The 19,707-nt window shown below is 48.5% G+C and overlaps 1 protein-coding gene across 1 annotated transcript; it reads right to left on the bottom strand.

Annotated features, from left to right (window-relative positions):
- Window positions 1-1,138: 1,138 nt before the first annotated feature.
- LOC109750595 (SNF1-related protein kinase regulatory subunit beta-1-like) lies at window positions 1,139-3,522 on the bottom strand. The gene is made up of 4 exons (XM_020309555.4): window positions 3,135-3,522; window positions 2,010-2,191; window positions 1,746-1,908; window positions 1,139-1,649 (listed from the first exon to the last, which is right to left on the bottom strand). The coding sequence occupies exons 1-4, from the start codon at window positions 3,336-3,338 to the stop codon at window positions 1,332-1,334; spliced, it is 867 nt and encodes a 288-aa protein (XP_020165144.1). The 5' UTR covers window positions 3,339-3,522; the 3' UTR covers window positions 1,139-1,331.
- Between the last annotated feature and the right edge of the window lie 16,185 nt (window positions 3,523-19,707).

Below are 19,707 nucleotides of genomic sequence, written 5' to 3'. Positions count from 1 at the left end.
GTGTGTGTGCATTTGGGCCTTCCATGTGTTCCTACTGTGCTTCCACACTGCATGTACGTATGATTGTGTACTGATATCAAAGATGCTGGATTTATGATGACATTATGATGTAGTCTTGGTATGCCATGGCGCCAAAGATTGGACATCTCAAAAAGAGAGAGATGGAGCACGGCAATGGACCGGTAGACGAAGACTCGATAGAATGGATTGGCCCATGAGTAAGTTGGACACGCACGTGTGTAAGTGGCTCTATTACTACTTAGCCTGAGACGTGTATATGTACAAGGGGATCGGACCACAAAATATTGTATTCTCGCTTGCTTCTCAAACATTCATCTATCCTTCTCTAAAACAACGATAAGGTCCAGCTGCTCGATTGTGGCATGAGGACGGCGATAGGCGTCATAGCATAGTATTATTCTGTAAGAACAAATACACGGCTTCTACGCGTATGGAATCTTTTTAGGTCACACGTCTAAAAGTCTTCCAAAATTCCTCTTAGAAATATATTCAAAGGTGTCCTTTCTTAACGAGGATAAATAGCACAATTATATTTACATCTCCACCGCAGACCTCCTGAGAAATGTACATAGCGGACAACATAGAAGATCAATCCCCATGAAGCCCAGCATATACTAGAAGATAAAAGAAAAACATACCAAAAGAGTTATAGTAGAAGATGGCAAACACATGGAAATTTGCAAATACACGTATCATGCCCAACGAGGGGGCATTTTGGTAACATCGGGCGTTCCGTTAGGGCCAAAGGCCCGTGCATCTCTGTGGACGGCGCCGACACGTGGGGCCGCACAAGGAAGGAATTTCTCGATAATGCACTGTCCGCTGGCATCTTTCAAACAAGGGAGAAATGACGGGAATGCCCCCCACGCGGTTGGGACGCGGAGTGCCCAATTTCGCCAATCAGTCCTCCAGCTCTGCAAATTTTCACTCGTCAGGACACTGGGCCTTTTGGCACCACAGCCGCTCATTGTTGGGCCTCTGGGCTACCCTCCCCTTTACACTTGTATAAGTTTTTTTTTCCTGGCAGGTTTTCTTAGGATTTTACAAACAGCAGCAATTTTGTTCATGAGCAGTTGAGCACCGTCAAAACCAGGCGTATGAGCAGTGACACGCTCCATAATCTTGTGTTACTCTGATTTTATTCTTGACAAATGACTGCAGTTGTCTCAACAGAAAAAATGAACATGATCTCTATTTGAAAATTACAGCTTGTTTATGCAATTGTGCACGATCCGACCGGCGCAGACATGAGGGGCGAAAATCCTCTCGCTTGCGTTCGGCGGCAGCGGCTTCATGCGCTACGGTAAGCGCTATCGCTCGATGGCCTTGTAGAGGACGGTGGTGACGTACTTGGACCGGAACCGGTGGGTGTGGCCGAGCGCCACCAGCGGCTGCGCGCCCCACCCCTTCTCGATGTAGAGGTGGTTCAGCACCACATGCCTCGGCCGCGCGCACTCCCGCTGCTCCGCGCTCCGCGAGTTGAGCACGCCCAGATAGAGTTGCGCCGGGAGGGTGGGGGGCTCCTTGGCGAACTCCTTGTCCTCGGGGATCTGGAACCCGTAGCTCGAGTCCGGGGAGGGGGGCGCCATCAGCTCCGACACGCTCTCCACACTTTCGGGCACAAAGTCCTGCACCAATTGTGTTGCATCACCGATGATCAAATGGATACCATGAACATATATACACACCTTGATCAGTAAGATCAGTAACAAATGAATACTCACATTCACGTCAAGAAGGTTCACGATGTTGCCCACGTTGTCGGTCTCACAGGGAAGATCGGGGAGGTATCTTCTTTCTCCATCGACGATGAATCTGTACCTGTAAACTCCTGATGGTAGCTCTAACAGGATGGTGTGGTCTTTCCCAGATTTCTGGACGGTTTTCCTGCCATGTATGTTTGGCACTGTCAGTATTTCAAGCCTGCTATTTCATCAAGTTTCAGTTATGGGGAGAAAAGGTCACTGCTGGTTGATGAGAATTTGTACTTTGATGTCCAGTGATCCCATGATCCTTCCACGAAAATACACTTGCCTCCATGAGGCCACACAAGCAAAGTAGGGATCCTCTTTGGAGGGGGGCCGTCGGAATCATCCTGATCACGCATCAATATCTGGTTGAACACCGGAGGTGGCACATCTGAAGCTCTTTGCAGTGGAGTTACAGGGCTCTGCAATACAAGATATACCAAAGAATTGATAATGGTCATGTGTAAGAAGAGCTGTATATGCAGTCTCTTATGGCAAATATGAGACCGAGGTGGTAAAATCGATTGACAAGATAGGTAGGCATTCAGACTTTTGGCTACCAAATATGCCACGAAATTTTCAGAACAGATGCTACTGACAGATATACGACCGAATTGTTCTTTGTGCATTTGGATGCAACAAATTGTCAATCACTCCGTGTAACTCTGTTAATATTAATTAAAGACTTTCGATAGTACTCCCTCCGTAAACTAATATAAGAGTGTTTTGAACACTACTTTAGTGATCTAAACGCTCTTATATTAGTTTACAGAGAGAGTAGTTCGGTAATAAACACATCAAGCAAAGACACAAACTGCCAGTGGTTTTCTTTTACAGTATAAACTATTGTGTGATCGCCAAAGTTGACCGGTGGGAGGCCAGCTGGAGATTTCTAGATGAAAGCCACTAGTCGAGGAAGGTGAAGCCAATCTGTTCAGTATTTCAATCTCACCAAGGAAAATGTTCAATATTCTTTACCTCTCAACTATGACCTGAACCAATCATTCATCTGTCAGACTGTCACAAACAGGAAGTTTCAGACAACAGGTCTTCAGAGTTCAGATAGCAATGGAGGCTCACGGTGACGACAGGCAGACAGATAGCCAAGGGATTAAATCAACCGTAGTTCTAAATTAGCACTTAACCGTGGCTGGCTGCTCTAATCCATCGATGCCTTCGGGGTCATGGTGCGATCTCATCGGATCGAGCGAGAAGCGCGGTGCGGCATAAGGCGAGAGCCACGCCGTCGCGTCGCACTGGGAATTTGGAGGCAGGAAGCTCGCTATGATTCGAAACCGGGCGCCGGATTCAGGGGAGGATTTGATTAAATTAGGTATGTGTACGTGCGTGATCGATCTGACTGACCTGGGGCACGAACATGCGCGGCGAGTGCGGCCGCGGGGGGCTTCCCGGCGAGGACGACCCTCCACCCCCTCCTGCGGCGCCACCTCCGCCGCCACCCCTCACGCCCCCGACGTATCCCGTAGACGAAGCGCGCCGCACGTGGCCGCGGCCCTCGTCCATCTCGGCGTCCGCGATGTCCTCCAGCCTGCCGCTCGCGTTGCCCATCGACCGACCCTCCGGCCCCGGCGCGCGCGGGGCAGAGGAGGAGAGGGAAATCTAGAGGGAGGCCAGGCCGGTCGGGGCGTGGCGGTGTGCCGTCTCTCCGCCGTGCCGCCGTGCGTGCGATCGCGGCCGAGCGAGAGAGAGGAGGGCGATCGAGGCGGAACTGCCGATCGACCCGGTCCGGCGCGGCGCGGTGCGGTGCTGCGACTGGGTTTGTCTGCCCGGCAAACGGACGAGCCCAGGCCCACGGACCCGTTGGGCGTTGGCCCCACCCGTGCCAGCCAAGGCCCATTAGTTTCCCCCGCTCCATCGATGCTCATGAAAAAAAAGATGCTCACAAAAAAAACAGTAGGCTGTTTCGAATTAGAGTTGATGATGATGAGGAGGAGTTGTGATTATGACTAGTGACCAAGTTGTTATATGATGTCGCATGGACGAAAATGATGACCAAATTATTATGATGATGCATGATGCTAAGTTGTTATATGAGCATGATGAGTTATTATATATATCAGCGGGTGAAATGAACATGGATTAGATTCAAGTGGAGGCAACATGTGGTACACATCGAAAGTACTACTAATCCAAACTTGATTAGTAATATTTTGGACATGCACCACATGATGCCTCCACTAATCTAATTCACGTTTATTTCACCCACTGTTATATATAATAACTAATCATGGTAATAAAATCATATAATGAAAGTACTGTACAGCGACAATAAGCTGCATTTTCAAAAATACAGAAAAATTTAGTAGTAGCGCTTTTCAAAAGAAACGCTACTGCTACTTACTATTATCAGTAGCGCCTTTCCCTACCAAGCGCTACTGCTAACTATGTATAGCAGTAGTGCTGGAAAACCAGCGCTACTGCTACCAGTTAGCTGTAGCGTCTTACTGGTAGCGCTTGTACAAGCGCTACTGATAGCTATAAAACAAGCGCTACTACTAGGGTTATCCCTAGTAGTGCTAGTGAGCCGGACACATGCAGGTGTCCATCCCTTAACCGTTGCAGTTTATGTCCTGCTTCAACACAACACCCCCTCCCCCTTCCCTACCGTGAACCACCCGCGAGCATGAATCGTGGGTGGTTGCCTTTCGCCCTAGGTGAGATTGCGGCCACCACCACCCCCCCAGCATAGGCCCCGACCCGCAAACAGCACCCCCTCCCATCCCCTCGAATATGGCCCTATGGCGCACCATATTGTCTGCGACATGCTACTCCTTCGCCATGACTCGAAGCTTCGGGGTTTCGATGGACGATTTCAGCTTTGGCGAGCGGTGCAGATCCCATGCTACAAGAAGGCACCGTGATCTATTGGTTGTCTTCGGTGAGGGTGCTTTGCCTAGATCTGGTGGGGATGCTTCAGAAACCCTAGGCACCTAATTCTCTCGTACGAGTGTATGTTGCTCGAGGGAAAAACGCATTTTGTAGCATCTTATTGCTTTAGTAGCAGGAATCACAAGCCCGAAAAAGATTACCTAAACATTGTATATTTTGCCAGTTGGAAATTTTCATTAGCAAAAAGACAACAAAACACTTGCAAATAGTGCATCGACTTTGGTCTCTCTGGTTTGCATCGTTTCACACCGGATGATTGCTTATGCACGATTGCCAATTCATTTTTCCCCTTAGAAAGATATTGCCTAGCACATGATAACACATTGTACCTATGATGACCCACAAGTATATGAGATCAATTGTAGCCTTTTCGATAAGTAAGAGTGTCGAACCCAACGACGAGCAGAAGGAAATGACAAGTGGTTTTCAGCAAGGTAATGTCTGCAAGTGCTGAAATTATAAGTAACAGAGTAGTTTGATAGCAAGATAATTTGTAACGAGCAAGTAATGATAGTAGTAACAAAAATGCAGCAAGGTGCCCCAATCCTTTTGAGGCAAAGGACAGGCCAAAACGGTCTCTTATAATAATCAAAGCGTTCTTGAGGGTACACGGAAATTTCATCAGTCACTTTCATCATGTTGGTTCGATTTGTGTTCGCTACTTTGATAATTTGATATGTGGGTGGAACGGTTCTTAGGTGTTGTTCTTACTTGAACAAACCTCCTACTTATGATTAACCCCCTCGCAAGCATCCACAACTATGAGAAAAGTATTAAGAATAAATTCTAACCATAGCATTAAACTTTTGGATCCAATCGATCCCTTACGGAATAACGCATAAACTAGGGTTTAAGCTTCTGTCACTCTCGCAACCCATCATCTAATTACTACTCCACAATGCATTCCCTTAGGCCCAAATATGGTGAAGTGTCATGTAGTCGACGTTCACATGACACCACTAAGGGAATCACAACATACATACTATTAAAATATCGAACACATATCAAGTTCACATGATTACTTGCAACAAGATTTCTCCCGTGACCTCTAGAACAAAAGTAACTACTCACAAGTGATAAACATGCTCAAGATCAGAGGGGTATTAAATAGCATATTGGATCTGAACATATAATCTTCCACCAAATAAACCATATAGCAATCAACTACAAGATGTAATTGTTGGGATCTACGGTAGGGTGCGTCGACTGCAAATTAAAATTTTCCTACGCGCAGAACAACCAGGAACATGCTACGGGATATGGATCACAGATCATTACCACTAGACGCGCAGTGCCGTGCAGCGGAAGAAGAGTTGGGGCAGTGTGTCTGCGTGGGTCGTCTCCTCCTCGTCGGATCTCCCTCGAACAACCTGTCTTCTGATCCCACGTACAAGTTCGCCGGAGCGGCGCAGGTGCACCGCCTCTAACGGTATCCGCGCGTGCAAAAGGAACACTGTCAGGGATATACCCCGCGGTATGACCCGGCCGGAATTATAACCCGGCTGGGACTTGGTAAACCGGCAGAGAGTTAAGACAGATGGTTAAGGCATACAGTTAAGACAGATGGTAAACTGGCAGACAGTTAAACCAGGTGGTAAACCGGCAGACAGTTAAACCAGGTGGTAAACCGGCAGACAGTCATAACCCGGCAGACAGTCATAACCCGGCAGACAGTCATAACCCAGCAGACAGAGTCGCTTGGGGTTAATAAGCCCGAGACGTTAAGAAGCCCAAGATGTTAAGAAGCCCATGAAGAGAAGTCAGAATAGTTTAAGTCTTAAGCCGAGTTGGACTCTACATGTAACCCGCCCCTTCAACTTATATAAGGAGGGGCAGGGCACCCCAAGAGGGAGAAGAAAATAATTGCTAAGGCTAGACACGACTAAAGGGGAGCCGGCTTATGCGGCGTCTCTCTCATGAGCATAATGAGATCTAGCCACAAACAGCATGTAGGGCTATTATCGAATGATGTTTCCCGGGGCCCGAAGCTGTCTAAATCCTTGTCTTATGTGTTGATCCGCCTCGCGTCTCTTGATTCCGACTAACTCCTTCAAGCTACCGCATAGATGCGTTGGCCTCACGACTAAGTCCTCGCGCTAGGACATCTGCCGTGACACTTCCACGACAGTTGGCGCCCACCGTGGGGCTTGCGCACGGTGGTGTTGAGTTCTTGGAGGGATTTCTTCAGGGATCAAGAAGCTCGCGATGTGCCGGATGAAAAAGAGCCGGCGCAGAAGATAACATTATCGACGAACAGTCAAAACGAGATATACAAGATTTAAGATCAAGAGAAAATTAGGGTTGCGTTTATACGCCAGCGTACACGACCAGATGCGTATCTGCTGAAGGAAAATACAAGTCATCGGTTCGATCCGATTTGCAGCAAAACCGAGTTCAAGTAAAAGGAACCGAGGGCTTGACCCCGGCCTGGTCATCGAGCGCTATTGGCGAATCGGGATCAAGGAAATCAATGAAAAGAAAAAAAGAGGGGAAAAACAGCCCATGACCCGGAAACAGAGCCGGCCACGACCCGGACTCGTCCATCGTTTGCGCCTGCGCCTCGAGGCTTCCATCTCTGCTTGCCTCAGCCGTAGCGGGTGAGGGAGTTCTGGACTAAGGGGTCCTCGGGCGTCCGGCCTGTTAGCCATGGGCCGGACTGATGGGCTGTGAAGATACGAAGACCGAAGACTGCACCCGTGTCCGGATGGGACTCTCCTTGGCGTGGAAGGCAAGCTTGGCGACCGGATGTGTAGATTCCTTTCTTTGTAACCGACCTTGTGTAACCCTAGATCCTCCCGGTGTCTATATAAACCGGAGGACTTAGTCCGGAAAGACGGATACTCATTACCATAGTCATACAGGCTAGACTTCTAGGGTTTAGCCATTACGATCTCGTGGTAGATCAACTCTTGTAATACTCATATTCATCAAGATCAATCAAGCAGGAAGTAGGGCATTACGTCCATAGAGAGGGCCCGAACCTGGGTAAACATCGTGTCCCCTGTTACCATCGACCTTAGACGCACAGTTCGGGACCCCCTACCCGAGATCCGCCGGTTTTGACACCGACATTGGTGCTTTCATTGAGAGTTCCACTGTGCCGTCGACGACAGGATCGATGACTCGCCTCGTCCTTAAAGACAATATCACTGCCGGAGGAGAACTGGCCTTAGGCCAAACCCTTCGGCTGGGCGGCTTTACCATGACCACTCGTTCGGCCGCTAAGCCGACGATGACCTCTCGGGCCATCAAAAATCCCCTTCGTATCGACCCCAAACACTCCAAGCAGATGGATCCGACGGAGTTTCCGTCTTTAAACGAGCTCCTTGATCGCATCGCCGCCCTGGGAATCGCCACAGATTATGATCGGATCAGGCTTAAACCCGACCAAAGAGAAATCAAATCTCCACCGGTCACCCACCAGATAGCGGTAGTCGAGGAGCAAGACGGCGACTCTTCCCCTATACTGAAGACAGACTATGTCCGGGTCACCAACCCTGTAGAGCCGGACACCCACCAGCAAAAGGAGGTGACCAGCCTTCCGAACATAGAATCAGACGGCGGGCACAGGCAACCAGAAGATACTCCAGAGCCCGGACTCTTGAGTCTGGAAAACCTTCAGACTCCGGATCATCGATCGGGTCAGGGTCTGAATCCAATTCCACCCACCCACCCAGACATAAGCGCTCTCATGAGCATACAACATCAGTCTCAGGAAACGGTCCACCACTTCTGGGCCAGATCCCTCCTTGTCAAGGACAAGGTTAAAGATTGCCGTGACGAGGATGCGATATTTGCGTTCTGCAACAATTGCACGAACGAAGGAATCCTCAACGCCATTAATCACCGCCGTATACTGCACTTCGCTGACTTGGAAACTATCGTACAGAAGTACAACACAATGGAAAGCGCCTGGAAAGATCAGGCAGCTTGTTGGGAGCCATCGGTCCCAACTCAACCGCTGGTCCAGACGAAAAGGGCACATCCTCGTGACATGCCTAGTCTAATAGCCGAGAAACATAAACCCATTACGCGGCATGGAATCGTTCTGGAGGGATGGCTCGATGGCCCATGCAAAATACACACAACACCGGACACCATACCAACCCACAGCCTTAGAGCATGTTGGATACTCCGGCAGGTAGCCAAGAGCGGCGAGGGCATCCTTACCAAAAACGCCCCAGAGCAACACCCTCCAGAAGACGACGACCCCAGAGTATTGACGGTCTTCGAGACATTCGCGTCAAACAATAAGCGCAAAAGGGACCTCGCCGAAGTCTGCCAAATCACCGCGATAAACCCTTGGAACGACACGGCTATAACCTTTAATGCCGGTGATGAACCGCAATACAAGACAGTCCGAGCGCCAGCCGCATTAGTCCTCAGTCCCATCGTGGACAGCTTTAGACTCACCAAGGTCCTCATGGACGGAGGCAGCGGACTAAACCTCATCTATGAGGATACACTCCACAAAATGGAAATAGACAGGAGCCGCATCAAGCAAAGCAGCACAACCTTCCGAGGAATCATTACTAGTCGGGAGGCACAGTGTGCGGGAAAAATCACACTTGACGTGGTATTCGGCACGCCAGAGAATTATCGGTCTGAAGAGATCACCTTCCAGGTGGCTCCTTTCAGTAGCGGATACCACGCCCTGTTGGGGCGGGACGCTTTTACACGCTTCCAAGCTATACCTCATTACGGGTATATGAAGCTCAAAATGCCTGGACCAAACGGCATAATCACTCTTGTTAGTGATCCGGACATAGCACTCCGCGCCAAAAACAAAACCGCATCCCTGGCCCTTGAGGCATTATCTGAAGCCCTCGCAGCCGAAGAATTAACCGCACTGCGCTCTACGGTGGATAAGGACGATGTGATCTTAGACAAACGACCCAAATCCACCTCCTTCAAGCCGGCAGAAGAAATAGTCAAATTCCAGGTCCACCCAACGGACCCCAAGAAGACAACATCTATTGGAGCACAACTAGACCCAACGGTCGACGCCGTGCTACGGGATTTCCTTCGCGAAAACTGGGATATATTCGCCTGGCACCCTTCTGATATGCCTGGAATCCCACGTAAACTGGCCGAGCATAGTCTCAATATATTAAAGGGATATAAACCAGTCAAATAAGCACTGCGGCGCTTTTCCGAACCCAAACGGCAAGCCATGGGGGAGGAGTAAGCCAAGCTAATGGAGGCCGGGTTCATTAGATAAATAAAACATTCGGACTGGCTGGCAAACTTGGTGATGGTACCAAAGAAGGACAAATCCTAGCGCCTGTGCGTCGATTTCAAAGATCTCAACAAGGCTTACCCTAAGGATCCCTTCCCTCTCCCCCGCATCGATCAAATCATCGATGCTACCGCAGGACACGACTCACTGTGTTTCCTTGATGCATATTCCGGATACCATCAAATCAAAATGAAGGAGTCCGATCAAGCTGCAACAACATTCATTACCCCATATGGGCCATTCTGCTTCAACACCATGCCCTTCGGGCTTAAGAACGCCGGCGCCACATACCAACGCATGATTCAAACATGCCTAGAGAAACAGATCGGCAAGACAGTTGAAGCTTATGTCGACGACGTCGTCATCAAAACCAGGCACGTTGAGACACTAATAGATGATTTATGTCTCACATTCGACAACCTCCGTGCGTATGACATTAAGCTCAATCCGGAAAAGTGCGTTTTCGGCATCCCCGCTGGAAAACTGCTGGGCTTCATCGTTTCCAACAGAGGAATTGAAGCAAATCCAGCCAAAATCTGAGCTCTGTCACAATTGGCTACGCCAACAGACCTTAAACAAGTCCAAAAATTCGCGGGTTGCGTGGCAGCTTTAAGCCGCTTTATCTCCAGATTGGGAGAAAAGGCACTGCCACTCTATCGCCTTCTACGGCGAACCGATCACTTCGAGTGGACGGACGCGACAACAACTGGACTGGAGGAAATAAAAACCCTTCTTGCGAGCAACCCAATCCTGGCCGCGCCAAACGTCGGTGAACCGATGTTATTATACATATCGGCAACACATCAAGTGGTGAGCGCCGTGCTCGTGTTGAACGAGAACATGACGGACACAAATTCCCGCTTCAGAAGCCAGTATACTACGTATCCACTGTCCTCACACCATGTGAATCCCGGTACCCCCATTATCAAAAGATAGCATACGCGGTCTTCATGGCATCCCGAAAGCTTCGTCAGTACTTCCAGGAGTGCTCGATTACGGTGGCTTCCGAAGTACCACTCAATGACATAATAAACAATCGCGATGCCACCGTCCGGATTGCCAAATGGGCCATTGAGCTCCTTCTATTTGATATTACATACAAACCACGTCGAGCTATCAAATCCCAAGTATTGGCTGACTTCGTCGCCGAATGGACAGAGGACGAACTCCCTAAAGAGTACGGCACATATTCCAATTGGGTTATGTACTTCGATGGCTCCAAAATGCTGGCAAGGCTAGGAGCGGGCGTCGTTTTAACGTCCCCTACTGGAGACGTCGTTCAGTACATACTCCAAATACTATACACAGACTCCAACAACGCCGCCAAATACGAGGCCTTATTGCATGGTCTCCGGATGGCTGTCTCCATGGGCATACAACGCCTGGAAGTGCGCGGGGACTCAAACCTCGCAATATCTCAAATAAATGGAGACTTCGATGCCAAAGATCCGAAGATGGCAGCTTATCGTAATGCCGTCATAAAAATGTCGGCTCGGTTCGAGGGGCTCGAGTTTCATCATGTGGCTCGAGAGAGTAATCAAGCGGCAGACGTTCTTGCTCGTATCGGCGCTAAGCGTGACCCCGTCCCGCCTAATATCTTTCTGGAAAGGCTTTTTAAGCCATCCGTGGTGTGGCAGGGGGAAAACGGCAACACTAGTCTGGATCCGAACATAACCCCAGATTCCGAAAACACCAACATCATCGGAAGCTCAGCCACCGAAATAACACCATCGGCGCATCTCATCATGGCAGTCATTGCCCCATGAACCAAACCCTTCCTGGCCTACCTTAACAGGAAGGAGCTTCCTGAGGACCAGAACGAGGCCCGCCGCATTGTCCGGCGTTCGAAGGCCTACAAGGTTCACGACGGAGAGCTCTATAAGAAAAGCGCTACCAGAGTCCTTCAAAGATGTATCTCCGAGGAAGAGGGGCGGAAGCTACTGGCTGAGATGCATGCCGGTCTCGGCGGGCACCACGCCGTAGCCCGGGCCCTTGTTAGCAAGGCCTTCCGTACAGGATTCTATTGGCCGACGGCCCAAGTGGATGCACAGGACCTTGTCTAACGTTGCGTTGGATGCCAACTCTTCGCCAACCAAAGCCATATGCCCCCACCGCCCTACAAACAATCCCCATCACTTGGCCTTTTGCAGTCTGGGGACTGGATATGGTTGGACCCCTTTAAGGGGGAAGCCATAAGAAAAATATATTTGCTAGTCATGGTGGACAAATTCACCAAGTGGATAAAGGCTAAGCCAGTTAAAACGGCCGAGTCCGGGCCAGTAATAGACTTTATATCCGGCGTTGTACACCGTTACGGTGTTCTGCATAGCATCATCACTGATAACGGCTCCAATTTCACAGCCGACGAAGTGAAAACCTAGTGCGCTAATCTGGGCATCAAGCTCGATTACGCCTCTGTATATCATCCACAAACAAACAGTCAAGTCAAAAGAGCCAATGGTCTTATTATGAGCGGCATTAAGTCTAGACTAGTGCGGTCTTTGAAAGAGTCAGACAAGCACTGGGTTGAGGAGCTCGACTCCGTACTTTCGGGGCTGCGGACCACGCCCAATCGCACTACCGGATTCACACCTTTCTTCATGGTGTACGGCGCAGAGGCAGTACTACCCTGCAACATTATTCATGACTCACCTCGAGTGCGCATGTACGAAGAGAGAGAGAGGCCGAGCTCGATCGGCAGGACAACTTAGATGCCCTGGAGGAGGAGCGTGATGTCGCAAAAGCCCATTCCGCATTTTATCAACAGCAAGCTCGTAGGTATCAAAGCCGAGAGGTGCGGGCCAAAACTTACAACGTCGGCGAACTCGTTCTGCGCCTGCCGGAGAAGAAAAAGAGTTGGAAATATGCCCTAGAGGCAATAATAAAATGGTTATTATTATATTTCCTTGTTCATGATAATTGTCTATTGTTCATGCTATAATTGTGTTATCCGGAAACCGTAATACATGTGTGAATACATAGACCACAACATGTCCCTAGTGAGCCTCTAGTTGACTAGCTCGTTGATCAATAGATGGTTACGGTTTCCTGACCATGGACATTGGATGTCGTTGATAATGGGATCACATCATTAGGAGAATGATGTGATGGACAAGACCCAATCCTAAGCATATCACAAGATCGTGTAGTTCGTCTGCTAGAGCTTTTCTAATGTCAAGTATCAGTTCCTTAGACCATGAGATTGTGTAACTCCCGGATACCGTAGGAATGCTTTGGCTGTACCAAACGTCACAACGTAACTGGGTGGCTATAAAGGTGCACTACGGGTATCTCCGAAAGTGTCTGTTGTGTTGGCACGAATCGAGACTGGGATTTGTCACTCCGTGTGACGGAGAGGTATCTGTGGGCCCACTCGGTAGGACATAATCATAATGAGCTCAATGTGTTCAAGTAGTTGAACACGGGATGATGTGTTACGGGAACGAGTAAAGAGACTTGCCGGTAACGAGATTGAACAAGGTATCGGGATACCGACGATCGAATCTCGGGCAAGTATCGTACCGATAGACAAAGAGAATTGTATACGGGATTGATTGAATCCTCGACATCGTGGTTCATCCGATGAGATCATCGTGGAGCATGTGGGAGCCAACATGGGTATCCAGATCCCGCTGTTGGTTATTGACCAGAGAAATGTCTCGGTCATGTCTACATGTCTCCCAAACCCGTAGGGTCTACACACTTAAGGTTCGGTGACGCTAGAGTTGTAGAGATATTAGTATGCGATTAACCGAAAGTTGTTCAGAGTCCTGGATGAGATCCCGGACGTCACGACGAGTTCCGGAATGGTCCGGAGGTAAAGATTTATATATGGGAAGTCCTATTTTGGCCACCGGAAAATGTTCGGGATTTTTCGGTATTGTACCGGGAAGGTTCTAGAAGGTTCCGAAGTGGGGCCCACCTGCATGGGGGGACCCACATGAACGTGGGTAGTGGGGGCAAGGCCCCACACCCCTGGTCAAGGCGCACCAAGATCCCACCTTAGAAGGAATAAGATCATATCCCGAAGGGATAAGATCAAGATCCCTAAAAAAGGGGGATAACAATCGGTGGGGAAGGGAAATGATGGGATTTCTTTCCCCCACCTTTGCCAACGCCCCAATGGACTTGGAGGGCAAGAAACCAGCCCCCTCCACCCCTATATATAGTGGGGAGGCGCATGGGAGCAGCACCCCAAGCCCTGGCGCCTCCCTCCCTCCCGTGACACCTCTTCCTCCCCGCTTGCGCTTGGAAAAGCCCTGCCGGGATCCCGCTACTTCCACCACCACGCCGTCGTGCTGCTGGATCTCCATCAACTTCTCCTCCCCCCTTGCTGGATCAAGAAGGAGGAGACGTCCCCGCTCCGTACGTGTGTTGAACGTGGAGGTGCCGTCCATTCGGCGCTAGGATCATCGGTGATTTAGATCACGACGAGTACGACTCCATCAACCCCGTTCTCTTGAACGCTTCCGCGCACGATCTACAAGGGTATGTAGATGCACTCCCCTCTCTCTCGTTGCTAGATGACTCCATAGATTGATCTTGGTGATACGTAGAAAATTTTAAATTTCTGCTACGATCCCCAACAGTGGTATCAGAGCCAGGTTTATGCGTAGATTCTATGCACGAGTAGAACACAAAGTAGTTGTGGGCGAAGATTTGTTCAATTTGCTTACCGTTACTAGTCTTATCTTGATTCGACGGCATTGTGGGATGAAGCGGCCCGGACCGATCTTACACGTACTCTTACGTGAGACAGGTTCCACCGACTGACATGCACTTGATGCATAAGGTGGCTAGCGGGTGTCTGTCTCTCCCACTTTAGTCGGATCGGATTCAATGAAAAGGGTCCTTATGAAGGGTAAATAGCAATTGGCATATCACCGTTGTGGCTTTTGCGTAGGTAAGAAACGTTATTGCTAGAAACCCATAGCAGCCACGTAAAACATGCAACAACAATTAGAGGACGTCTAACTTGTTTTTGCAGGGTATGCTATGTGATGTGATATGGCCAAAAGGATGTGATGAATGATATATGTGATGTATGGGATTGATCATGTTCGTGTAATAGGAATCACGACTTGCATGTCGATGAGTACGACAACCGGCAGGAGCCATATGAGTTGTCTTAATTTATTGTGTGACCTGCGTGTCAATGAAAATGCCATGTAATTACTTTACTTTATTGCTAACCGTTAGCCATAGTAGTAGAAGTAATAGTTGGCGAGACAACTTCATGAAGACACGATGATGGAGATCATGGTGTCATGCCGGTGACGAAGGTGATCATGCCGTGCCTCGAAGATGGAGATCAAAAGGCGCAAGATGATATTGGCCATATCATGTCACTTTATGATTTGCATGTGATGTCTGTCATGTTTACATCTTATTTGCTTAGAATGACGGTAGCATAAATAAGATGATCCCTCACTAAAATTTCAAGAATGTGTTCCCCCTAACTGTGCACCGTTGCGAAGGTTCGTTGTTTCGAAGCACCACGTGATGATCGGGTGTGATAGATTCTAACGTTCGCATACAACGGGTGTTGACGAGCCTAGCATGTACATACATGGCCTCGGAACACATGCGAAACACTTAGGTTGACTTGACGAGCCTAGCATGTACAGACATGGCCTCGGAACACAAGAGATCGAAAGGTCGAACATGAGTCATATAGTAGATGCGATCAACATGGAGATGTTCACCGTTGATGACTAGTCTGTCTCACGTGATGATCGGACATGGCCTAGTCGATTTGGATCATGTATCACTTAGATGACTAGAGGGATGTCTATCTAAGTGGGAGTTCTTTAAATAATTTGATTAATTGAACTCATTGTCATGAACATAGTCTAAATTGTCTTTGCAAATTAAGTTGCAGATCAATAGCTCGTGCTTAAGCTCCCCGTTTTAATACGTTCCTAGAGAAAGACTAAGTTGAAAGTTATTGTGAGCAATTGTGCGGACTAGGGCCGTAGTCTGAGGATTGTCCTCACTGCTACACAGAAGGCTTCTGTCCTTGATGCACCACTCGGTGTGCCAACCCCTCTAGCGTCGTCTGTGGATGTTGTGAACATCTGGCAGACACGTTCTGATGACTACTTGATAGTTTAGTGCGCCATCCTTTACGGCTTAGAGTCGGGGCTCCAAAAGCGTTTTGAACGCCATGGAACATATGAGATATTCCAAGAGCTGAAATTGGTATTTCAGGCTCATGCCCATGTTGAGAGGTTTGAGACCTCTGACAAGATATTTGCCTACAAGATGGAGGAGAATAGCTCAGCCAGTGAGCATGTGCTCAGAATGTCTGGGTACTTCAATCGCTTGAATCAAGTGGGAATTAATCTTCCAGATAAGAGATTGATTGACAAAGTTCTCCAGTCGCTATCACCAAGCTACTAGAACTTCGTGATGAACTATAACATGCAGGGGATGGAGATGATCCCGGAGCAGTTCGCGGTAGGCCGCGGAAGTAGAAATGAAGAAGGAGCATCAAGTGTTGATGGTTAACAAGACCACTAGTTTCAAAGAAGGGAAAGGGCAAGTAGGGAAACTTCATGAATGACAAGCCAGTTGCCGCTCCAATGAAGAAACCCAAGAACCCAAACCCGAGACGAAGTGCTTCTATTAGGGGAACTGTCACTGGTAGCGGAACTGCCTCAAATACTTGGTAGATAAGAAGGCTGGCAACTTCAAAAAAAGTATATTTGATATATGTGTTATTGATGTGTACCTTACTAGTACTCCTAGTAGCACATGGGTATTAGATACCGGTTCAGTTGCTAAGATTGGTAACTCGAAACAAAAGCTACGGAATAAACGGAGACTAGCTAGGGGCGAGGTGACGATGCGTGTTGGAAGTGTTGAAGGAAATATGCCCTAGAGGCAATAATAAAGTATTATATATTTCCTTATATCATGATAAATGTTTATTATTCATGCTAGAATTGTATTAACCGGAAACATAATACATGTGTGAATACATAGACAAACAGAGTGTCACTAGTATGCCTCTACTTGACTAGCTCGTTAATCAAAGATGGTTATGTTTCCTAGCCATAGACATGAGTTGTCATTTGATTAACGGGATCACCTCATTAGGAGAATGACGTGATTGACATGACCCATTACGTTAGCTTAGCACCCGATCGTTTAGTATGTTGCTATTGCTTTCTTCATGACTTATACATGTTCCTATGACTATGAGATTATGCAACTCCCGTTTACCGGAGGAACACTTTGTGTGCTACCAAACGTCACAACGTAACTGGGTGATTATAAAGGTGCTCTACAGGTGTCTCCAAAGGTACTTGTTGGGTTGGCGTATTTCGAGATTAGGATTTGTCACTCCGATTGTCGGAGAGGTATCTCTGGGCCCACTCGGTAATGCACATCACTATAAGCCTTGCAAGCATTGTGACTAATGAGTTAGTTGCGGGATGATGTATTACGGAACGAGTAAAGAGACTTGCCGGTAACGAGATTGAACTAGGTATCGAGATACCGACGATCGAATCTCGGGCAAGTAACATACCGTTGACAAAGGGAACAACGTATGTTGTTATGCGGTCTGACCGATAAAGAACTTCGTAGAATATGTGGGAGCCAATATGGGCATCCAGGTCCCGCTATTGGTTATTGACCGGAGAGGTGTCTCGGTCATGTCTACATAGTTCTCGAACCCAAAGGGTCCGCACGCTTAAAGTTACGATGACAGTTATATTATGAGTTTATATGTTTTGATGTACCGAAGGTTGTTCGGAGTCCCGGATGTGATCACGGACATGACAAGGAGTCTCGAAATGGTCGAGACGTAAAGATTGATATATTGGACGACTATATTCGGACACCGGAAGTGTTCCGGAGAAGTTTCGGATTAAACCGGAGTGTCGGAGGGTTACCGGAACCCCCCGGGGAAGTATTGGGACTTGGTGGGCCTTGAGGGGAGAGAGAGGGCAGCAGCCAGGAGGTGGCGCGCCCCCTCCCAAAGGGAGTCCTAGTTGGACTAGGAGAGGGGGGCGCAGCCCCCTTTCCCTCTCCCTCTCCCTCTCTTTCCTTCCCCCCTTCTTTCCTAGTAGGACTAGGAAAGGGGAGTCCTACTCCTACTAGGAGGAGGACTCCCCCTCTCTCCTTTGCGCGCCTAGGGCAGCCGGCCTCCCCGTTGCTCCTTTATATACGGGGGCAGGGGGGCACCTAAGGACACACTTGATATACGATATTTTAGCCGTGTGCGGTGCCCCCTCCACCAGATTACACCTCGATAATACCGTCGCGGAGCTTAGCCGAAGCCCTGCGTCGGTGGAACATCATCATCGTCACCACGCCGTCGTGCTGACGAAACTCTCCCTCAACACTCGGCTGGATCGGAGTTCGAGGGACGTCATCGAGCTGAACGTGTGTAGAACTTGGAGGTGCCGTACGTTCGGTACTTGATCGGTCGGATCGTGAAGACGTACGACTACATCAACCGCGTTGTGATAACGCTTCCGCTGTCGGTCTACGAGGGTACGTGGACAACACTCTCCCCTCTCGTTGCTATGCATCACCATGATCTTGCGTGTGCGTAGGAATTTTTTTGAAATTACTACGTTCCCCAATAGTGGCATCCGAGCCTGGTTTTATGCGTTGATGCTATGCACGAGTAGAACACAAGTGAGTTGTGGGCGATATAAGTCATACTGCTTACCAGCATGTCATACTTTGGTTCAGCGGTATTGTGAGATGAAGCGGCCCGGACCGACATTACGCGTACGCTTACGCGAGACTGGTTTCACCGTTGCGAGCACTCGTTGCTTAAAGGTGAGCGGCGGGTGTCTGTCTCTCTCACTTTAGTTGAACCGAGTGTGGCTACGCCCGGTCCTTGCGAAGGTTAAAACAGCACCAACTTGACAAACTATCGTTGTGGTTTTGATGCGTAGGTAAGAACGGTTCTTGCTAAGCCCGTAGCAGCCACGTAAAACATGCAACAACAAAGTAGAGGACGTCTAACTTGTTTTTGCAGGGCATGTTGTGATGTGATATGGTCAAGACATGACGTGATATAATGTGTTGTATGAGATGATCATGTTTTGTAACAGAGTTATCGGCAACTGGCAGGAGCCATATGGTTGTCGCTTTATTGTATGAGATGCAATCGCCATGTAATAGTTTTACTTTATCACTAAGCGGTAGCGATAGTCGTAAAAGCAATAAGTTGGCGAGACGACAACGATACTACGATGGAGATCAAGGTGTCGAGCCGGTGACGATGGTGATCATGACGGTGCTTCGGAGATGGAGATCACGAGCACGGTGCTTCGGAGATGGAGATCACAAGCACAAGATGATGATGGCCATATCATATCACTTATATTGATTGCATGTGATGTTAATCCTTTATGCACCTTATCTTGCTTTTATTGACGGTAGCATTATAAGATGATCTCTCACTAAAATTTCAAGATAAAAGTGTTCTCCCTGAGTATGCACCGTTGCGAAAGTTCTTCGTGCTGAGACACCACGTGTTAATCGGGTGTGATAGGCTCTACGTTCAAATACAACGGGTGCAAAACAGTTGCACACGCGGAATACTCAGGTTAAACTTGACGAGCCTAGCATATACAGATATGGCCTCGGAACACAGAGACCGAAAGGTCGAGCGTGAATCATATAGTAGATATGATCAACATAGTGATGTTCACCATTGAAACTACTCCATCTCACGTGTTAATCGTACATGGTTTAGTTGCTTTGGATCACGTAATCACTTAGATGATTAGAGGGATGTCTATCTAAGTGGGAGTTCTTAAG

The sequence above is a fragment of the Aegilops tauschii genome, chromosome 2, assembly GCF_002575655.3.
Source record: "Aegilops tauschii subsp. strangulata cultivar AL8/78 chromosome 2, Aet v6.0, whole genome shotgun sequence".
NCBI classification, from domain to species: Eukaryota; Viridiplantae; Streptophyta; class Magnoliopsida; order Poales; family Poaceae; genus Aegilops; species Aegilops tauschii.
The sequence above is the reverse complement of the archived record's forward strand: the minus strand, read 5'-3'. Positions and strand labels throughout refer to the sequence as shown.

Coding starts and splice junctions, on each gene's coding strand:
- LOC109750595 (XM_020309555.4), bottom strand. CDS start 3,338: ATGGGCAACGCGAGCGGCAGGCTGGAGGACATCGCGGACGCCGAGATG. Junction 2,192..3,134: donor CGCGCATGTTCGTGCCCCAG/GTCAGTCAGATC, acceptor CTTGTATTGCAG/AGCCCTGTAACTCCACTGCA. Junction 1,909..2,009: donor TGGGATCACTGGACATCAAA/GTACAAATTCTC, acceptor CATACATGGCAG/GAAAACCGTCCAGAAATCTG.